The sequence below is a fragment of the Crinia signifera genome, chromosome 19 (genome assembly GCF_055691185.1).
Source record: "Crinia signifera chromosome 19, ASM5569118v1, whole genome shotgun sequence".
Taxonomy (NCBI): domain Eukaryota; kingdom Metazoa; phylum Chordata; class Amphibia; order Anura; family Myobatrachidae; genus Crinia; species Crinia signifera.
The window spans coordinates 55,954,510-55,974,104 of NC_139226.1; the positions used below are offsets into that span (position 1 = coordinate 55,954,510).

General features: G+C 37.6%; 1 protein-coding gene across 3 annotated transcripts in view; it reads left to right on the top strand.

Annotated features, from left to right (window-relative positions):
- Positions 1-19,595, top strand: part of GRIN2D (glutamate ionotropic receptor NMDA type subunit 2D) — a 762,310-nt gene that overhangs the window by 703,212 nt on the left and 39,503 nt on the right. For 2 of the 3 annotated variants that reach the window (XM_083162612.1, XM_083162614.1), the window contains one exon: positions 13,037-13,269. In XM_083162612.1, the coding sequence (XP_083018738.1) occupies positions 13,037-13,269 (233 nt within the window). The remainder of the gene's footprint in view (positions 1-13,036; positions 13,270-19,595) is intronic. The other variant, XM_083162615.1, reaches the window with a different exon arrangement.

Here is a 19,595-nt window from a genome sequence, read left to right on the forward strand (position 1 = left end):
GATGTAGCCAGGGAGCAATGGTTGGATTATTTAAATACAGTAAATATAAAAAACATGAAGTACAACGCACAGAAACGGTACACTGATTCAGATAGGTCAGGTAGCTATCTGGCTTACCTGGCGAACGCCGATAAACCTTTAAACATAATACATCAAATCAAAGATAAAAAAGGGTCAATACAGAATAAAACCCCCGACATAGGATCAGCGTTTAGGGATTATTTTAGTAAATTATATGAGTCTAGATCACCATATCAGCAGGCCCAAACCCAGGAATATGTTGATAGTATTGGTTTGCCCTCTTTGATAGAGGAAGATAGCCAGGCTATGGAAGTCCCTATCGAATTGGACGAGGTAATTGCCGCAATTAAAGAACTACCAGGAGGGAAAGCACCAGGATTGGATGGCATCCCTATGGATTTATATAAAAAATATATAGATTTTTTTGCCCCCTTTTTACTGGAACTTTTTACATCTTGCTTTAGGACCGGTATATGTCCTCAATCAATGATGGAGGCAAGGATAATCCTATTACCGAAACAGGGTAAGGACCAGGTAGAATTAGAAGCATATAGGCCAATATCTTTATTACCTTCAGAAGCCAAGATACTGACAAAATTGTTGGCTCTAAGGCTGATCAAGTATATAGATAGGATTATCCACCCGGATCAAACCGGCTTTATGCCGGGTAAATCTACGTCTATTAATATAAGAAAGGTCTATAGACATCTGCAATTATCAAGTAATAACCTGGACAGTGCTGCCATAATGTCGCTAGATGCCATCAATGCATTTGATGCCGTTGAATGGCCATACCTATGGGAGGTGTTGAAAGCATTTGGTTTTGGACCGAAGTTCGTGAGTTGGGTCCAGCTGCTCTACTCCGAGCCAAGGGCCAGAATATCGGTGAATGGATGGATATCCTCTGCCTTCCCCCTCACTAGAGGGATGAGGCAGGGATGCCCACTGTCACCTAGCTTGTTTGCACTAGCAATAGAGCCCTTAGCATGTGCCACAAGTTCACACCCTGATATAGGGGGCTTCGGAGTGGGGCAGAAGACGGATACAGTTGCCCTATATGCCGATGATTTATTAGTCTTCATGCAAAACTATCCCAGTGCGGCGTCTAAGGTCCTGCAATTAATTAAAACTCATGGTGGACACTCGGGCTTTGAAGTTAATGCACGTAAGTCCAGTATTTTAGCAGTGAAAAAACAACCAATAAGTGTGACGAGTGAATTAATGTCGATCAAATGGACGGAATCGTTCAAATATCTTGGGATTTGGATCACTAGTGATCCCTTTGAATTCTTTAAATTAAATGTACAACCATTGCTGGACTATGTTGCTGTTCAAATCCTGGAGCAAACTGCCACTTTCAATGACAGGCCGTGTAAACCTAATAAAAATGATTGTCCTACAAAATTTCTATACGTTTTACAACAGTCACCAGTATATTTGCCCCTGGCGATGTTTAATAGGCTAAATAGTTTGATTACATCCTTTTTATGGAATAACGGAAGGGTAAAAGTCAAACTAGACACCATAATGAGAAAGAAGGGACAAGGTGGCTTGTCCCTTCCTAACTTTAGACTATATTATTTGGTAGGCCAACTAACACATATACAAGAATGGATGGTTGAAGGCACAGGGAGTAACTTGGTCAGTATGTTGGTAGCACAAGGGAACCCAAACAACAGCCCATTGCAGCACTTGTTAAAAAGAGTAACTGGTAGAAAAGACGTACCCCTGGTAACACAAGCGGTAAAAATCTGGCGTGAGGTCGGCAAACTAATCAAATTTAGTGATATAGAAATAGATCACCCACAATAATGATTATAAACGTTTCAAAGAACTAAAGACATTACAACCAGAAGGAACGTGGGGAATATATGGGATTAGTGCTATCAGTCAACTATATGATATTAACGGTCTAAAATCCTTTATGCAGTTGGAAGAGGAATTTCTGCTTCCACTGACATATTTCTTTAGATTCTTACAATTAAGGAGTGCCCTGGAGGTCCAATTCAAGAGTGAATTACCTAAATTTTCAATAGCTTTAATGGTAGGGGGAAAAAAGAAGGTGGTGTCTAGACTGTATAATTTGGTGGTGGAAGAAATGTATGACGACAGGCTGCAGGAACTTAGAATAAAATGGTCAGCAGAGGTGGGAATAATAACAGAAATTGAGTGGAATCAGGCCCTGACATCAGTATCACAAGCAACTAATTCAATAAAAGTACAGCAGGTACAACTGTTTGTTCTCCATAGGTGCTATCTATCTACACCAAGGTTGGAAAAAATAGGGGGTAACCCCTCACTGCTATGTCCGAAGTGCTTGAGTGGGATAGGTACACTATGGCACCCTTTATGGGATTGAACAGTCCTCAAGACATATTGGATGAGGGTGATTCAAATGCTGTGAAAAACAGGGATCCCCAGGGGGGCTCTTGGACCAAAAAGTTGTTTACTGGGGATAAACGTAGATGGCAGATTAAACAAATATGATAAAATGTACATAGTCAACATGTGTGCCTTGGCTAAACTGCTCATAGCAAGAACCTGGATGGCGAAAGATGGCCCAGAATATGCAGCATGGATTAACTTGGTCAATCTCATGGTTTCACAAGAAAAATTTGTTTATTTAAGTAGAAATACAATTAATGTACACTGGAAGGTTTGGCACAGATGGTATAAGGCTGGTTATATGCTAGCAATTGTTTAGTAACACAGAATAATACACACAAAAAAAGGAAGAATAAGTAAGATATATAGGGGGTTATTCTAGTTCACTCTTTCTGACAAAATCCTTCTTAGATGGACAAAACCATGTGCACTGCAGGTGAGGCAGATGTAACATGTGCAGAGAGAATTAGATTTGGGTGGGGTTTTACTTCAAAGTGAGATCTATATTGCAGTGTAAACATAAAGCAGCCAGTATTTACCCTGCACAGAAACAAAATAACTCACCCAAATCTAATTCTCTCTGCACATTTTACATCTGCCCCCCTGCAGTGCATATGGTTTTGTCCATCTAAGAAGGATTTTGTCAGAAAGAGAGAAGTAGAATAAGGCCCATAGTCGTTACACAAAGGAATAAAGTTAGATAGTGGATTTGAGTGAAAATTTAAGGAATATAAAGAAGCACGACAACGAATCACTAATAAAAATAACAAAATAAAATAAGAAAATACACACAAAAAAAGAAATTAATAAAGCTATAGTTTCACAGTAATATAAGTACCAGAGTAGTAAGGAAGGACCAAGTTAATCCCTAGCTGTATATAAAAACATGCTTTAAGGATTTAATAGTGGGACTGTTGTGGGGAATTGATGATAGAACAATGAGGTTGGAGCCAAACGGTGGAACAGATCTGTTATTATTAGATTGACTAGATGGGAATATGGGGGGAATTATACAGTGAAAGTAGCAATATGTAGTAAGCTTGTTAAAAAGACAAATTGGTCTCCCGATGTAGTCCATTATAGGCTAATATTGTTATGAAATTTGATGGTGCCTCGATGTCCAAATATTAAAAGTGTCCAAATGTAATGTATTGTTTTGTTACTTAAAATAAAGATGTAATGTGGCTATACCCCGCAATGCAAGCTGAAAAAATGTTGTAGGGTAATAGATCAGGACATATGTGCTTACGGGTTGTATAGCGCACATTTCTCTTTTAATTATGTAATTGTATGTTTAAGTGTATATGTGTGTCTTTTGCAAAATAAAATAAACTCACATGAAAAAAAAAAAAAAGAAACAAGTTCCTAAAAAAATGACATTTCAGAACAGATGGCAGTGACCTAAAATTCATACCTCCCACCTCTTGTACCACATAAAAAGTGATTACTCAGGGCAGTACGGATGTGTAATGGTTAGCATTACTGCCTCAAGGCACTGAGGTCATGGGTTCAATTCCCACCATGGCCCTAACTGTGCAGAGTTTGTATATTCTCCCCCTACTTGCGTGGGTTTTCTCCGGGTACTACGGTTTCCTCCCACAATCCAAAAATATACTGGTAGGTTAATTGGCTCCCAGAAAATTAACCCTAGAATGTCTGTGTGTGCATGTACATGTTGTAGGGAATATAGATTGTAAGCTCGACTGGGATAGGGACTGATGTGAATGGTCAAAATATTATCTGTAATGCGCTGCGAAATCTGTGTGCGCTATATAAGAAACTGCTAATAAATAAATTAATGAGGCAGATTCTTTGTATATTTTTTTTAAAATAGTAGGCCTTTTGTAGGCTTTGATAATTCTACAAAACATAGGATGCGTTTGAACCAAGACATCAAAAATTATAATTAAAAAATGCATTTTCAGTTAAAGTGAAGAATGTTTTTCAGAACATACATATCCTGCTATTTACTAGTACTTTGTAAATTGGAATTGTTGGTGAAACAAGAACCAATATTTGTTTGTGGTACTTAGAAGATGAAAAATAATCATGTTTGCTTTTAGTTCCCTTTTTTAAAGTTTCCATTTTGATTATATGTTTTATGCACATATTAGAATGAGTAAAAAGTCTTCTGAAAAGAAAGTATAATTCTTTGGGTGCCCCGTAAAAGAATCATGGATGTAAAAGAATCATGCTGAAATCTAACCCCTAATGTAAAAATATCCTCAGCACAAGGATGAAAAAATACTGAGCAGTGAAGAGTTCAGTTAATGTTTGTTCAATCAACATAAATTACCTTATGGTGTTTTATAAGGATTTGCCTTATCACTACTGTTCTAAGCTTAAGAAACCACTTATAAAGTATGTTGTCTTTGTCGAACCATCAATAATATGTCAAAAATGAACATTGTATGTAAAGGTTTCTTTGTGCTCAACACCTAATGACAGAATAGGTGGGTCAGAGTGTTAAATAAACATATATGTAATCTTTCAGAACCTGAAATGGATGAGAAAGACATTACAACTATGGGGATCTGATACTGAGATGCACACTAATGCATTTGCAATGTGATCACATACGCAGCTATTGTGCGAAAATTAGACATGTGCAGGTTAGTTCTTCAGAAAACCAAATCCACCTGAATTTTGTGGATCACTACTGAACAAAAACCTCGGATGATCCAGTCCGAACTAATACCCAGTTTGGATCTTCCTGTGGTTCGGTATTCAGATTTTAAGACTAAATTTCTGGTTTTAGATTGCAAAATGATATGTTTTTTCGGTACTTGTTTAGTTTCAAGGCGGCAGCATGGCCGCCGTGAACTTCCGGGTACAGCGCTCACCAAACTATCTAAAATAAACAAAATTAACTGTATGCCAACGTACACAGTTTATACCCCTACTATCCACGTTGGCATAGAGTTGACTTTAGATAGCGTGGCGAGCTGCGCTCGCCACGAGCCCGCAGCATGGGCGAGCGAATTGAGCCCCGCAAGGGGACTCAGACGCACGTCCGCTGCCGCCGTGAAACTAAACAAGTATCGTTTTTTTTTTATTAATTGTTACTAAAAAAAGAATCCAAATTTGAGGGTGATTTTGCAGAAGCCAAAAAAATTAAATTAGAACCAATACTGTACGCATCTCTTGCAAAAATATTCTACTGCTGCTGTCGTCTTGAAATGGATTGAGATACCCATTGATTGTCTCTCAAATAGCAGCATTGAGGTTGCAGATGCTTAGATAGACCACCTAAGTATCCCTATGGTAGAGGAGGATGGCTGGGTGTATTCAGGTGCCAGGTCTCAGAGTTGTAGGCTGAAACTTCCCAAAAACAATTATACATGATGGCATTTTTGCCACCTCTCCCTGTTACTTCCCCAAAATGCTTCCTTACTGTCAATCACTTTGTGAATAAATCCTCACTTTAAATGACATCAATACGTACATGTGCAGATTGTTGATAATCGATCAACTGTGCAAAACGGTACAGAGCACATCTCTGAAACAGACCTTATAGAGTTGAACTAGACTAAATAAAAGCACTCATGCTGTGTCCGAAGACATTACTTATTGACCTATTATGGCTGTGCGTGCATACATATTTAATACGTAGTGGCCTTTTGTGTTTTTATAATCTTTTAAAAGGTAGGACAATCTGTACTGTTTACTGTATATAAAATTAATAACGAGTATTGACTTTTTTCTGAAGATGGAGTTATATGTATTTCATATTCATTAATAGCCAGTAGACCTTATAAATGAGATTTGGTTGCACTATCTGCTGGGATTTTGTGCATTGAATACAATAATTACTTATTATCTCTACAAACTGCTTCTTAATATCAGCTTATAATATTTGATACAATAAGACTTTTATTTTAATAAAAAAAATAGTTCTGAACATAGCTAATAACTCTAGCACTAATAAATAATAAAATTATTTAGTTACAAAATAGTTTATCTATTAAAGTATTTTTCATTCACACCCTAGCGGGGGTGGGGGTATGCAATATTCTGCAGAACTGTACATCTTTTTTTATTTGCTTTGAAATTCCTCGGAAAGCTCTTCATCACTGTATTTGTATGACCATTTTTTAAAGATATTTACAGATTATAGATAGAGCGGGTTCTTTCACAGTGAATTAATTCTGCTGTGCAGAAGGGTGGGATGAATATGGGTGTTTATATCCAAAATCCATTGGCACATTCCATTAGCATACCATGCAATATTTCAAGTACACAATATTCTGCTGTGCTAATTTTGGTGATATCTAAAATCTGACTTCCAAGCCATTATTGTAAAGTATACGTGGGCCTGTCAATGTACATTCTTCATTTATGGGGGGCTTACTAAAGGGCAAAGTGTGTATAACACAATGGTCTTTTTCTATTACTGTTTAGAACAATCTTTATAGACATGCACATTCACGGATTGTATCTAGAAATACTATCTTTGTTTCTCGAATACCAGTTTAGACATTCAAAAACATAATTGCAACATCTTACCATAATCATGCAAGTATTTTCCTTTAAAAAGAAAGCTACTGTAAGTAATCTTTAATTATGCATAAAGTGAAGATCCGGGGTTCCAAATCACTCAGGCACAGTGATAGATAAATAACCAACAGAGGTTTATTAAACAGAATTGGTGATAACAGCTAGTAACCCGATCCAAACTAACAGTTTCCACAGCACAATCTCTAGCAGAATGTCACTTCATAGCCTAGCAGCAGAGAGAATCTCCCTTAGTTCTTTTGGCAGCTCTGTTTATACCACCTGAATAGCAGGGGTATGTCCTCCTTTCTTCTGTGAGTGTGAATCAAAGTCTTACACACCAGAACGATGCAGATCGTGAGCAGCTCGTTAGACTATCGTACAACCGCTCATGACCCGCTCACAATCTGCATATGATCTGATCACGACCTGTACCCAGTTGAAAGGTTGTTTTCAGATCCTACCTGCTGCAGGTAGGATCTAAAAAAACACCAAGTGACCCGCGGGGCTGCGCATCAGATCGGAATCAGATCAGAAATGGCCCAAAACATGCCCAATTTACATACAATCAGTGAAGATTGTATCTAAATCTGGTCATTTTGGGCCAAATTGTTCTGGTGTGTACCCTACATAAAAATATGGAAATCACATCTACAGTTTTCAATCAAGGTGAGTACATGAGACACAGAGACAAAAAAATCAGAGGCCACTACACATAGCTGGGTCTCCTGTGGATTGGGTAAACAAAGAACTTTTGTTGAACAATGGAGTATAAACAAAAGGGTACCATACACCACTTAAACGTTTGGTTGTTTGTAAGTAATAGAAATGTTAAGGCTACCATGAATACATTAGGACTGGTTTAAACACAGTTTGGGGTTGAACTGGGACATGCAATAAGGACAGAGCAAACACCCAGATTGCAAATATAGTGATATACTGTAGTGAGAGGTAGAGATAAAAAGTACAGATTCAGCAGGTTTTGTTAAGTTTGAAAATGAGGCATAAATATATCACTTTGTAAGAGACCTAATTTTCTGACATGTATTATATTTATTTTCTTAGTTTTCCTTCTCGAAACCATTATTTCCTTTTCAAAATCTCTCTGGAGGACTTACATATATTGTTGTCAGTTAAAGCCTTTCTGCTTTAAATCTTGTGTACTTGTGTATTATCACAGCACCCACTAAGCAATTTGCTTAGTGGGCTATTCTGCGTAGGAAAATCGCATTGTATGCGGTTTTTGCGTGCAATGCCATTTTCCTATGTAATTTATTCACTACTCTCTACCTGCGGGTGAGATGCGATCACATGCGATCGCACTGCGTGCAAAATCGCATGCAATCGCATTCGATTTTATAGCTTGAGATGCCATTTACTTTACTATACACTTCTATGCGATGCAATGGGATTTAGCACCCCCCTCCACTATCCACGCCACCCTGAAGCGTGGCGAGTGCAGCGAGACCCGTGATCTTTTCATACCTATCCACGTCGGCGTGAAGATGACTTTATATAGTGTGGCGAGCACAGCGAGCCACCAAGCCCGAAGCGCGACGAGCGCAGCGAGTCCCTCGAAGGGGACGCGGAATATAAGTACAGTATTCAAGTAATCCGCGTACGCTCGTTTTACTATATACACACAATATAAATCAACTCCACATCGACGTGGATAGTGGGGTTATGAAAAGGTCAGGAGGATGTGTTCCGCTGCGCTTGCCACGCTTCGGGGTGGCGTGGATAGTGAAGGGGTGCTAAATCCCATTGCATCACAAAGAAGTATATAGTAAAGTAAATGGCATCTCAAGCTATAAAATCACATACGATCGCATGCAATTTTGCACGTGGTGTGATCGCATTGCACCCGTGGGCAAAGAGCAGTGAATAAATTACATAGGAAAATCGCATCGCACGCAAAAAAACGCATGCAATGCGATGCAATGGGATTTTCCTAAGGTGCCGTACGTATGCAAATTGGGCGCCGTGCTAATACACAAGTACCAAATATTGTGTACTGTGTTTGCAATGGTTCTCAATATGACACCATGGAAATTGTGCAGAACTCCAAATCATCCTTAAGAAACAAACCAAGAAATTGTTGTAATTACTAAGACAGTATTTTATAAAGTGGTTTATGGGATCTGCTTATAAAAAATAATAGTAATAAAAATAAATAAAACCTATTATAAGTTTATATCAATATGGTCTATTGAAATACATATAATTTGTTTATTGCAATATTTTGTTATAAGACTTTAAAACAAGATGATTATTTTTACATTTAAATATGTTATCACTCAATCAGGTGAGTGTTTTATTTTAAATCAAAAATCACTCTAGTGATCTTTAGGAGGATAGCTGATCTAGTAATGTTTGGCATTTTTGATATTACTCTACTACAGTATTACTACTGGCATTTCCTCAGTATAATGCGATTATCATCACATGACCAGGGAGCAGCTTCATGACTGATTGGCTCTCACAGAGATCAACTTACACTCTCCTTTGTTAAAGCAGAAATCAATGATTCTATTTGTGAGACAGTATTTTTGCAGCCATAGCCATTGCGCCTATGTTAAATTCTACCTCACAGATCGATGTTGCAAAAAGAACATTGAGTTACTGGAGGACTTCTTGGATAAATCAGTTTTAGCTTGATGATAAAGCGTGCAAAACTTGATGCTTAAAAAGAAAAAGGTGTTTATGGGATTACTGCTTAAATTTAGTGTGTAAGTTAAAAGTATGAAAAGCTTCAAACTTTGTTTTAATTAATTTTTTTATTAATTGTAGTTTGTACATTTTAACCGCTGATCAATAAACTGCCATGTCATTCCTCACAATCACCTGTGACTGCCGCATCATTCTTCTATCATTGAGTTATTATAAGTCATTATTATATTGAACGATAATAACTGTACTGTATGTTTTCCTCTTACGTAGAATTACGGCAGCAGAGTTTAGATAAGCAGTGGAAACTACACATTAGCCATGGCTAACCTAAAACTCTTAGCAATATCCATGATCAATTTATAATCCATTTAGATGAGTCCTTATTAACAATTTTTTATTGTAAACCGTGAACACCGTAGTATGTGTGGTTCAAATTTTAAATAAGTTTGACTTGTTTTTATTAAAATTATTATATTAAAATAAAATGAAAAAAGACTCTCTAGACCCCTCATCGTACCGCCCAATGACCCTTCTTAATATTGACTTTAAAATAATGGCCAAAATTATGGCAACAAGATTACAAAACATCATAGCACCTCTATTAACAGAACATCAATTAGGCTTTGTGAGTGGCAGGCATGCAGTGAGGGGAATAAGAACAACAATTACAGCAATTACATCGCCCCCCCCAACAGAAAGAAAATCGTACGAATATATTACTAAGCCTAGATGCACAGAAATGGTTAGATACGGTTTCATGGAGATACATGGAGGTGGTTCTCCAATTGAGGGGCTTTGGGACGGATTTTAGAGAAATGGTTAAATTTTTCTTTACTAAACCTGTAACGTCCCTCTTGATAAATGGGAGAAAGAGCAAACAAATAAAGATGTCTAGAGGAACGCGACAAGGATGTCCCCTATCTCTGCTTCTTTTTAATTTAGTATTAGATCCCATGTTAAAAATATTACAGTCTTGGACAATGTTGAAGGGCATCCAAATAGGATCACAAATTATTAAAATATTTGCTTTTGCAAATGACATACTCTTATATATAGCAAATCCAGAAGAATCACTAAAACCTCTTATGGAAAAAAATAAAATAAAAATTGGTGGTCAATCAGGATTTAAGGTAAATTTTGAGAAGTCAATAGCAATGACCTTGGAGTCCAAATGTACTCCACTTAAATGGGCTCATGAGAAAAAATTAAAGTGGGCAAAAGGAGGAATAAAGTATCTAGGGGTATATCTACCAAAATATATAAATTTATTACATTCAAAAACATTAATAATGCTATAAATCAATTAAGAAAGGAAATACGGGGATGGAAACATCTTAATCTATCATATTTGGGCAGAGTCAACTTATTAAGAATGATATCACTCCCAAGGTTATTGTACCCCCTCCAAAATGTACCTCTTTTATTGACACAGAGAGACACGTTGGAAATAAATAAGCTTTTTCGTGACTTTATTTGGAAAGATTTAGCCTAAATAAAATGCAACAAAGAAGAAATAACGGAGGATTTAATTTTCATAACGTAACATGGTATAATCAAGCGGCAGTATTAAGACATCTTAGAGACTGGATACAACAGACAGAAGTCTGCACTAATACAACTCTGGAGCAAGGACTTCTAGGAGAAATACATCTGGTTAATTTTTTACATTTAGAGAAATCGAAAATAGATCTAGATATAATAAATAATCCAATATTAATGTCAACGAGAAGGCTTTGGTTTATATTGCGGAAAAAACTCCAAATAAATCAACACAAATCACAATTCCTAACATTTATACAAAATCTGGAGTTTCAGGAAGGTAAAGCAGGGCTTCCATTTAAGAACTGGAGACAAATAGGTATAAGCCGAGTGGAACATTTTACGGAAAAAAAACACAGGTAAACCATTATCTTATATACAGACTGTAGAAAAAATGGTTCATTCACCACACATAACATATCATTTCTCCAAGCCCAGCATTATACAAGTATGGTACTTTAATTAATGAATTAATTAATGGATTAAACAACAAAGGATGGGGTGGTTAAATTAAATAAGGGACCAGACCACAAATAAAGATGGGCGGAGGATTAGATATTAGATAGACTATTCTTCTTGTATTTGAGAAATGTATAAAGGTCATAAAAACTGTATAACATACTGTATGTATAACGTGTAAATTGTATGAAAAACATGCTGATTACTTATTGCTTCATAAAAATGAATGAATAAAAGTTTAACATTTTTTTTTATAAAATGAATAAACTTAAATAGTGCATACAGAGGAAAAAATTATATTTACGATATTTAATAGCACCAGTTTTAATTTAAATGGTCAACGTCAGATGCATAAAGTAAATAGGAATGACGAACTTCCAACATGATTTTTAATTTCCAAAACTTCAATTTAAATCTTAAACAATTAGAAACTGTATTGTGAACTTGTCTCTACTATGAAAACCTTGAAATTATTTAAATGACACATTATATCTACTAGTCAGTCCTTTATTTGTGGAAAGTTCTCACAGATAAAAGCATCTTTATTGTGTCTAATTATTTATTTTCAGAACTAGTTACAGAAACCAAAAGAAATCAATGAAATTATGTCAAAAATAAATAAAATAAGCATCTGAATATTTATCTAAAGTGTGGAAGCAAGTATAGATCTTTTACCAACATTAAGGAAGAGATGTATCAAGCCTTGGAGAGAGATACAGTGAGGTTTTTTAGGATGTGCTACAAAATTGACAGTTAGGGATTAATTGATAGTGACTTTATCTCGAAGGCTTGTATTTTTTTAATTGTTATTAAGGTTTGAATCTTCAATGAGTTTAATTCAACAGTCAACATTTTTTAAATAATTGGCAGCTTAGCAGCTGTTCCAACACACCCATGAGGTGTCTGTCCAGTGTGTGGATTTTTTGTGTGTATGTGTGTTGAGGGGAGAGGTCCTAAGTAGCCCAAATCTCCTGGGTTTTGTTCTTTAAGATTTATATACATGATTGGATTTGATGTTTACCTTGTGTTTATTTATTTATTTATTTATTTATTTACAGTTTCTTATACAGTAGTTGTGTTATAAATATTTCTATTCATAGGCTTTTGGGTACACAATATTTTTTGTCTTCCCACCTCAATTTCTGTGAGTCATTTTAGTTAATTGATTAATGCTTTTTCAGTCCTCTATGTCGGTCGGGTCAATGAATTATGGTTATTTCTGTTAGTTATTATAGTTCATTAAAGTTTTCATCTAAATCTATCCAGTGGAAAGCAAGGTTTCCCTGTGTTATTGTTCTACCCAGTGTACAAGGGAAGTCTGAATGGAACCATAACTCCTATAATCTGGTCAGGATTCAACTGGACCACCTTGTATAAAAGATACACAATTCAGACCAACTGTTGCAGTTTCTGGGGCCTTGTTTCACATAGGATTCAAAATATTGTGTTTATATCTTTGTCTCTACAGATGAGATTGAGATGCTGGAAAGGCTCTGGCTATCAGGCATTTGCCACAATGACAAGATTGAAGTAATGAGCAGCAAGCTAGACATCGACAACATGGCGGGTGTGTTCTATATGCTTCTTGTTGCTATGGGTTTGAGTCTGCTGGTTTTTGCATGGGAGCATCTTATATACTGGAAATTACGTCACTGCATGAGGCATACCGGGAGACTGGACTTCTTAATGGCATTTAGCAGGGTAAATATATCTGTACATTTTTTCTATATTGTTTAAAACATTTATGTGTATCAAACTTATGGTTGCATTAATAATAATCAGAATTATTGCAATCAAAGGGATAAGCTGGTAACTCGCATGGGGAATAAACAATTCTGGACATAGTATAGTCAACCAGTGCACATGTTAGAGCTAGTCCCAATTGGGACACACAAAATCCAGGAACTGTCTAGTATAACAATACAGTAATGTCCGTCTTTCAGATGTACACAGCTACTTTGTAACAACAGCACCACAAGCCGAATCAAGGATAAGGGAAGATTGGAAAGTGGGTATGAGTCATAACGTTGACAGTAAGAAAGTCGACAGTCAATAGGTCAACCTCTAGTGGCCGATAGGCCATAGGTCAATACATGAAAAAGTACAATATCACCAAAACAGAAAATATATCACTTCAAACGGCGCCTCAGGTAGAGAAAGCAATTGTAATTAACAATAATATAAAGGGGTGGTAGCAAACAAAAAAACAGAATGTTATACTTCCATTATAATATGTAGAGCTCCATCCTGTTTTCACATCAATAATCAAGACTCCTCTGATGGGTAGGATACTCCAGTATATGAAAAAGAAGGAGGGCTTATGACAGTGAAGCCAGTTTTAATACAAATAGAACAACATACATTTACACAAATAGTGTCAAAAATATAAAAAGCTCCAGACAGCGGATGCAAGGGAACAATTACCAACATGAGTATCAGAACTGGTTTTTAGTCAGTTCACGTATATGTTTGAATTTATAGTCACCAGTCCGTTGCCTGGGTAACAGGACTGGGAAAGCTGCAAACAGGTAAAGGTCCTTGTATCCTTCTTGTCCAGTCACTGGGTGCCACAAAACTCCTCCAACACGTTTTGACCCTAACCAATTCGGGTCTTTATCAAGGCTATGCATGTGTATTGGTGAGGTCCTCTATTTACTGTAAGTCCACTTAGTGTAGAAATGAGCGGTACAGAGCATCCACCTCATTCCTCCGCTCGTACTGCTACTTGCTTCCGGGTACATCGGTCCGGTACGTTACTTCCAGCAAATGGAACGCAAACTGCAGTCCACTGTGCCGGACTTCCGGTTCCTTATCTTTCAATACCAACGTTATTGTATAATTGTTCGGGGTGACATATATTTATCCATTTTCTATAATGCCCAATCCACATTGAATAGCATAATCTATTGGGGGCAATAAAATCTGTATGAACAGTTGAAGTTAAGTTAAAACATTAAATTCATAAAACACATGATACAGCATATTCATATCTTTAATTGGACATTACGTATACTAAAAAGGTAGAATAAGTGATAAAGCAGTATATCAAAAATATTGACATACAGTAAAAACCTTTAAAAAAAACAATTCATAAAAAGCATTTGATTTCAAAATCAGCATTGTCAGCCCGGTTTTAAAGTGGCAAATTCATAAATACTGCGCATTTCCGCTTTGACTAATAAAGGGTTTCAATTACATTGCCTACTATTGGGCTTAACGCATTTAATTGTCAGAAATCTTTGGATGCAATCTGTGGAATTATTATGGATTTCTTTAAAGTGCTGAGATAGTGCATGTGTAGAGAGCCCTTTTTTAATATTACGAAGGTGCTCCCCTATTCTAACTTTAAATGGTCTAGAAGTCCGTCCTGTATATGTTAGGTTGCATTTACACTCTATCATATAGACCACATTTTTAGTATTACAGGTTAAGAAATCTTTTATCACAAATTTAGTACCATTAACTGTGATCTTATCAATTTTCTTTGTCCCATCACTTTTTACTTCTCTACACCCAGGACATGTTCCACATCTGTGGAAGCATTTGGTGAGCATGCTACCCTCCTTCTTGTTTGGTGGGAGAGCACTTTTCACTAATTGGTTCATAAGATTTGGGGCTCTTTTATAGATAAACTGGGTTTTTTGGGGGATGATCTCCCCAATGACTGGATCCCTAAAGAGGATTTCCCAATGTCACCTAAATGAGTTCTCTATATATTTATGTTGGGCAGAGAAGTTCGTAATGAAGGCCCACTCTGCTTTATTATGGGTTTCCTCACTTTCAACAACACCTCTTTTAGTCTCTAGGAGAGTTTTGTAATGTATACCATAGACCGCATTCCTTGTTTGTCTAATGACCTTTTCTTTGTAGCCACTTTGTGTAAATTTATTTTCCAGTTGGTCTGCCTGTATCTTATACATTTCTTCCCCACTACAATTTATTTTATTCTTTTCAATTGGCCTCCTGGGATAGAGTTCAGCCAGTTGCCGTGATGACAGCTGGTGCGTTCAATGTATGTCCCTGAGTCTGTGGGTTTGGTAAAAGTTTTGGTACATACTGTAGATCACACCTACTATATCCAAAAGATAGGAACAGCGATGGGTACTAGGTTTGCCCCCAGTTATGCTAACATCTTTATGGGGAAGTGGGAGCAAGATTTTGTCTGGTCCCACAACCCCTTCGGGACAGATTTTATTGCCCCCAATAGATTATGCTATTCGATGCGGAGTGGGCATTATAGAAAATGGATAAATATATGTCACCCGAGCAATCACAAAATCATGTTGGTATTGAAAGATAAGGAACCGGAAGTTTGGCACAGTGGACCGCAGTTTGCATTCCATTTGCTGTAAGTGACGTCCCGGAAGGACAGACGTACCTGGAAGCAAGTAGCGGTATGAGCGGAGGAAGGAGGTGGACGATCGTTACCGCTTTTGTTCTTCTCAAAGGATTTGGGAATATCCTTTATTTATAACTTCTGTGGCAGCCTAAGGGAGCGCAGAACCGGAGATAACATCCATATTTCTGACCACAATACATGAAAAAGGTCTACATGCCTTAAGTCAAAGATTCAACACAAGCAATAGGTTGAAATAGAAAAGGACAACATGAAAAAGTTTGACATGAGTTTTTATGGGGTTTTTTGGTGTCTATGTCAACCAACATTGACATGCACACAGTATAAGTGTCCTGCGTCTGCAAGCATGACTCGCTTCACTCACCGTGCTTTGGACATGGTGCCTCGCTATACTCGGCACACTAGTATGATCTAAATTTATGTCCACAGATAATAAAATATAAAAAAACACATTTTTATAATAAAAAAAATATATTGAACTTTTTCATGTCAACTTTTCCCATGTTGACCTATTTCATGTGTCAACCTTTTGACCATGTCAAGACCCTGTCAAAAGTTATGTTGACTTTTTGCACATGTTGACCTATGGCACGTCGACCAATAGTAGTTAACCTATTGACTGTCAACCTTTTTATTCTACCGACCACACCCGGTGGAAAAAAAGGGATTATGATAAGATGATTAGGGAAATGTACAAATACATTATTGTTATATTAAGGTGGTCTAGAAAGAACCCATACAGGTTGAGTCTCTTATATCCAAATGTATCTAAAAAACAATAATTCAAATTTATATAGCACCGTTTATTTCTGATGGTTCAGTGTACACAAACTTTGTTTCATGAACATAATTATTTAAAATAGTGTATGAAATAACCTTCTAGCTGTCTATAGAAGGTGTATAGGAAACATAAATGCATTATGGGTGTAGACTTGGGTCCCATTCCCAAGATATCTCATTATGGTATGCAAATATTCCTAAATATGGAAACATTGGAAAGCCAAAATACTTCTAGTCTCAAAGCTTTTGTATATGGAAGAATTGATTGTAATGCAGTAAAGAATCTTCCTCTTACAGAATGTATTTTATTTATTCATGTACAATGCTTCCTACTACTCAACCCAAGAAAAAATTTTCGGAAGGAAAAAGAGCGAACAAAAATTTGGGTCAAAATGTGTAAATTTGCAAGATAGGGTGGTTTGCATGTGAGTGCTTTATTCAAAAAAATTCATGTATGAATCCATGCTTTGGTCAGAACAGAATATGCATACTGAAGTGGTTTACATTTGTTCATATGCCCTTCTTTCTCTACATATTTGACTACTCCTTTATTTGTTTTACTTATTTATTATTTCTCATTTTTTTCTGTTGTCCCTTCCATTGTTCTCTTAGAAAATCACTTGTGCTGATGAAATAATGCAACAAGGACTCAGAAAATATGTATTTTGCAACTGACAACTGTCAAATCATATGTCAAATCATATATTTTATTGTTGTTAGACATGCATAAATATTTTCAGTTAAACAACAATGAATATTCATTGACTTATGCTCTTATAAAAGTGCAAAGACTTATTTCGAATCTATGGGTGCATACAGTAAATAAATTAAATAGTGACTGGTACTGGATTGAACATTGTAGAACAGTGACATAAAAGTAAACACACTTAATGGAAAAACAAATATGCTTGGTTTTTTACAATTACACATAAACAACCTAGAGAACCGAACCCCCACCCCCATCTGAACTTTTCTGATCAAGGTGGCTCACGAGCTGCTCGATCCTTGGCCCCATTTTCTGGATCTAAATCGAGGCCGAATGTCATCATCTTGCAAGACCCAGACTCTATATACTGTAAGTCTCAGTGATCGGCGCCATCTTTATTCCCGCAGTTGAATTCATATAGCATGGACAAATCATGCTGTCTGCTGCTATGGAGGCACTACTTTGCACTATGGGGACACTACTATGGCTGCTATGGGGGCACTACTGCTTTTGTGGACTACTAAGGGGCAGTGGGGGACTACTAAACGGAGACTACTAATGGGCTGATTTAAAAAAGAATGTTGTTTTTACTGCAGGACTGCCCTGTGTGCTATATAAGTCCAGCATTGTTCTGCCGTATAAGTCTGCCATATAAGTCCAGTGGTGCTGCTCTGTACTGCCGTATTAGTCCTCCATATAAGTCTAGTGGTGCTGCCCTGTGCTGCTGTATATGTCCATTGATGCTGCCCTGTACTGCCATATAAGTCCAGTGGTGCTGCCCTGTGCTACCGTATAAGTCTACCGTATAAGTCTAGTGGGGGTGTCCTCCTGTACTGCCATATAAGTCCTGTAGTGCTGTCCCGTGCTGCCATATAAGTCTGCAGTATAAGTCCAGCAGTGCTGCTATGTGCTCCTGCATAAGTCTGTCATATAAGTCCAGTGGTGCTGCCATGTGCAGCCATATTAATCTGCCATATATGTCCAGTGGTAGTGTCCTGTGCTGCCATATCAGTCCAATGGTGCTGCCCTGTGCTGCCATATAAGTCTGCTGTAAATGTCCAGCTGGGCTTCCCTGTGCCCTATCAATCCAGGGGTGCTGTTGCCCATCTGCTGTGCTGTGTAAAAAAAACTATTTAGTGGGGAAGACAGACCGGAGTACAATCCGGACAATTGTGTGATAATGTCACAGCTGTGGTGTTTGATGGAATCAGTGATGCAGCAGGAGTAATGGAGACAGACAACTTGAGGTTAAAGCTTGCAGGTTTTATGTAATTCTTCATCATAGAGATTACAAAACAACTTAGAAATATTCAATGCCAGAGTTTGCAGAAATAATAACAGCCTTAAACTTCAGGACTGAGAATAAACAATAACAACAAGGTAATAGGAACTAGAGCAACGATTCCTTTGACTTGCAACAGAATAACTTGAATAGAACTTTAATCTTGCTGGCGAATCGCCAGATTGTCTCCGCTGGTGATCCGCCAGCGGCGAGGCGCTCCATCTGACTGAGACGCACGTGCGTTTCACATGCACGCGCATCTCAGTTTCCGGCGGCGGGGCGACGGGAACCCTGTCCGGACAGGGGTAGGTGGGAGAGCGGAGAGGTGGTGGCGGGGACCCGGGGGAAGCAACGTCGGAAGGAGACGCGCACGCATGTCATGCGCGCGCGCCCCCTTTCGCAGATCAGATGGCGGCTGGGGGGGGATGGCAGCTGGCGATTCCATCTGTATAGGGAGAGCATCAACTTAAGATGTGGTCATTGATCCTGGAGCAAGTCCAAAGGTATAAACACAGGCCATGGGCTTAGCCTTTCTTGCCACTTAGTGTCATTGGCAGCTTGTTTTGTCCGCACTGTCCTTTTGCCTCTTCTCATAATGATCATAATGTGAAAAGTCATCAAATATAGAGGTAGTATGTTTGTAGCTAGCTATGATTTGGAGAACTTAGAAAGCTTTTTTTCTTGAGGGACCACCTGTCCCTGTAGTGATGCGTTCATTAAACTGGGCATGTCCTGTTTAAACAACATAAGGGCGTTATGCATTATGTGCTCTTTGGAGCATTGCCAGCTTGTTTTGTGGGGGCCCAAACAATCCAACAATGCTACAACACTGTGACATAATCTCACATCTGCCCGTATCATACTTCAGTCTGTCTTCATCAGCTAAACCTACTATGAGCATC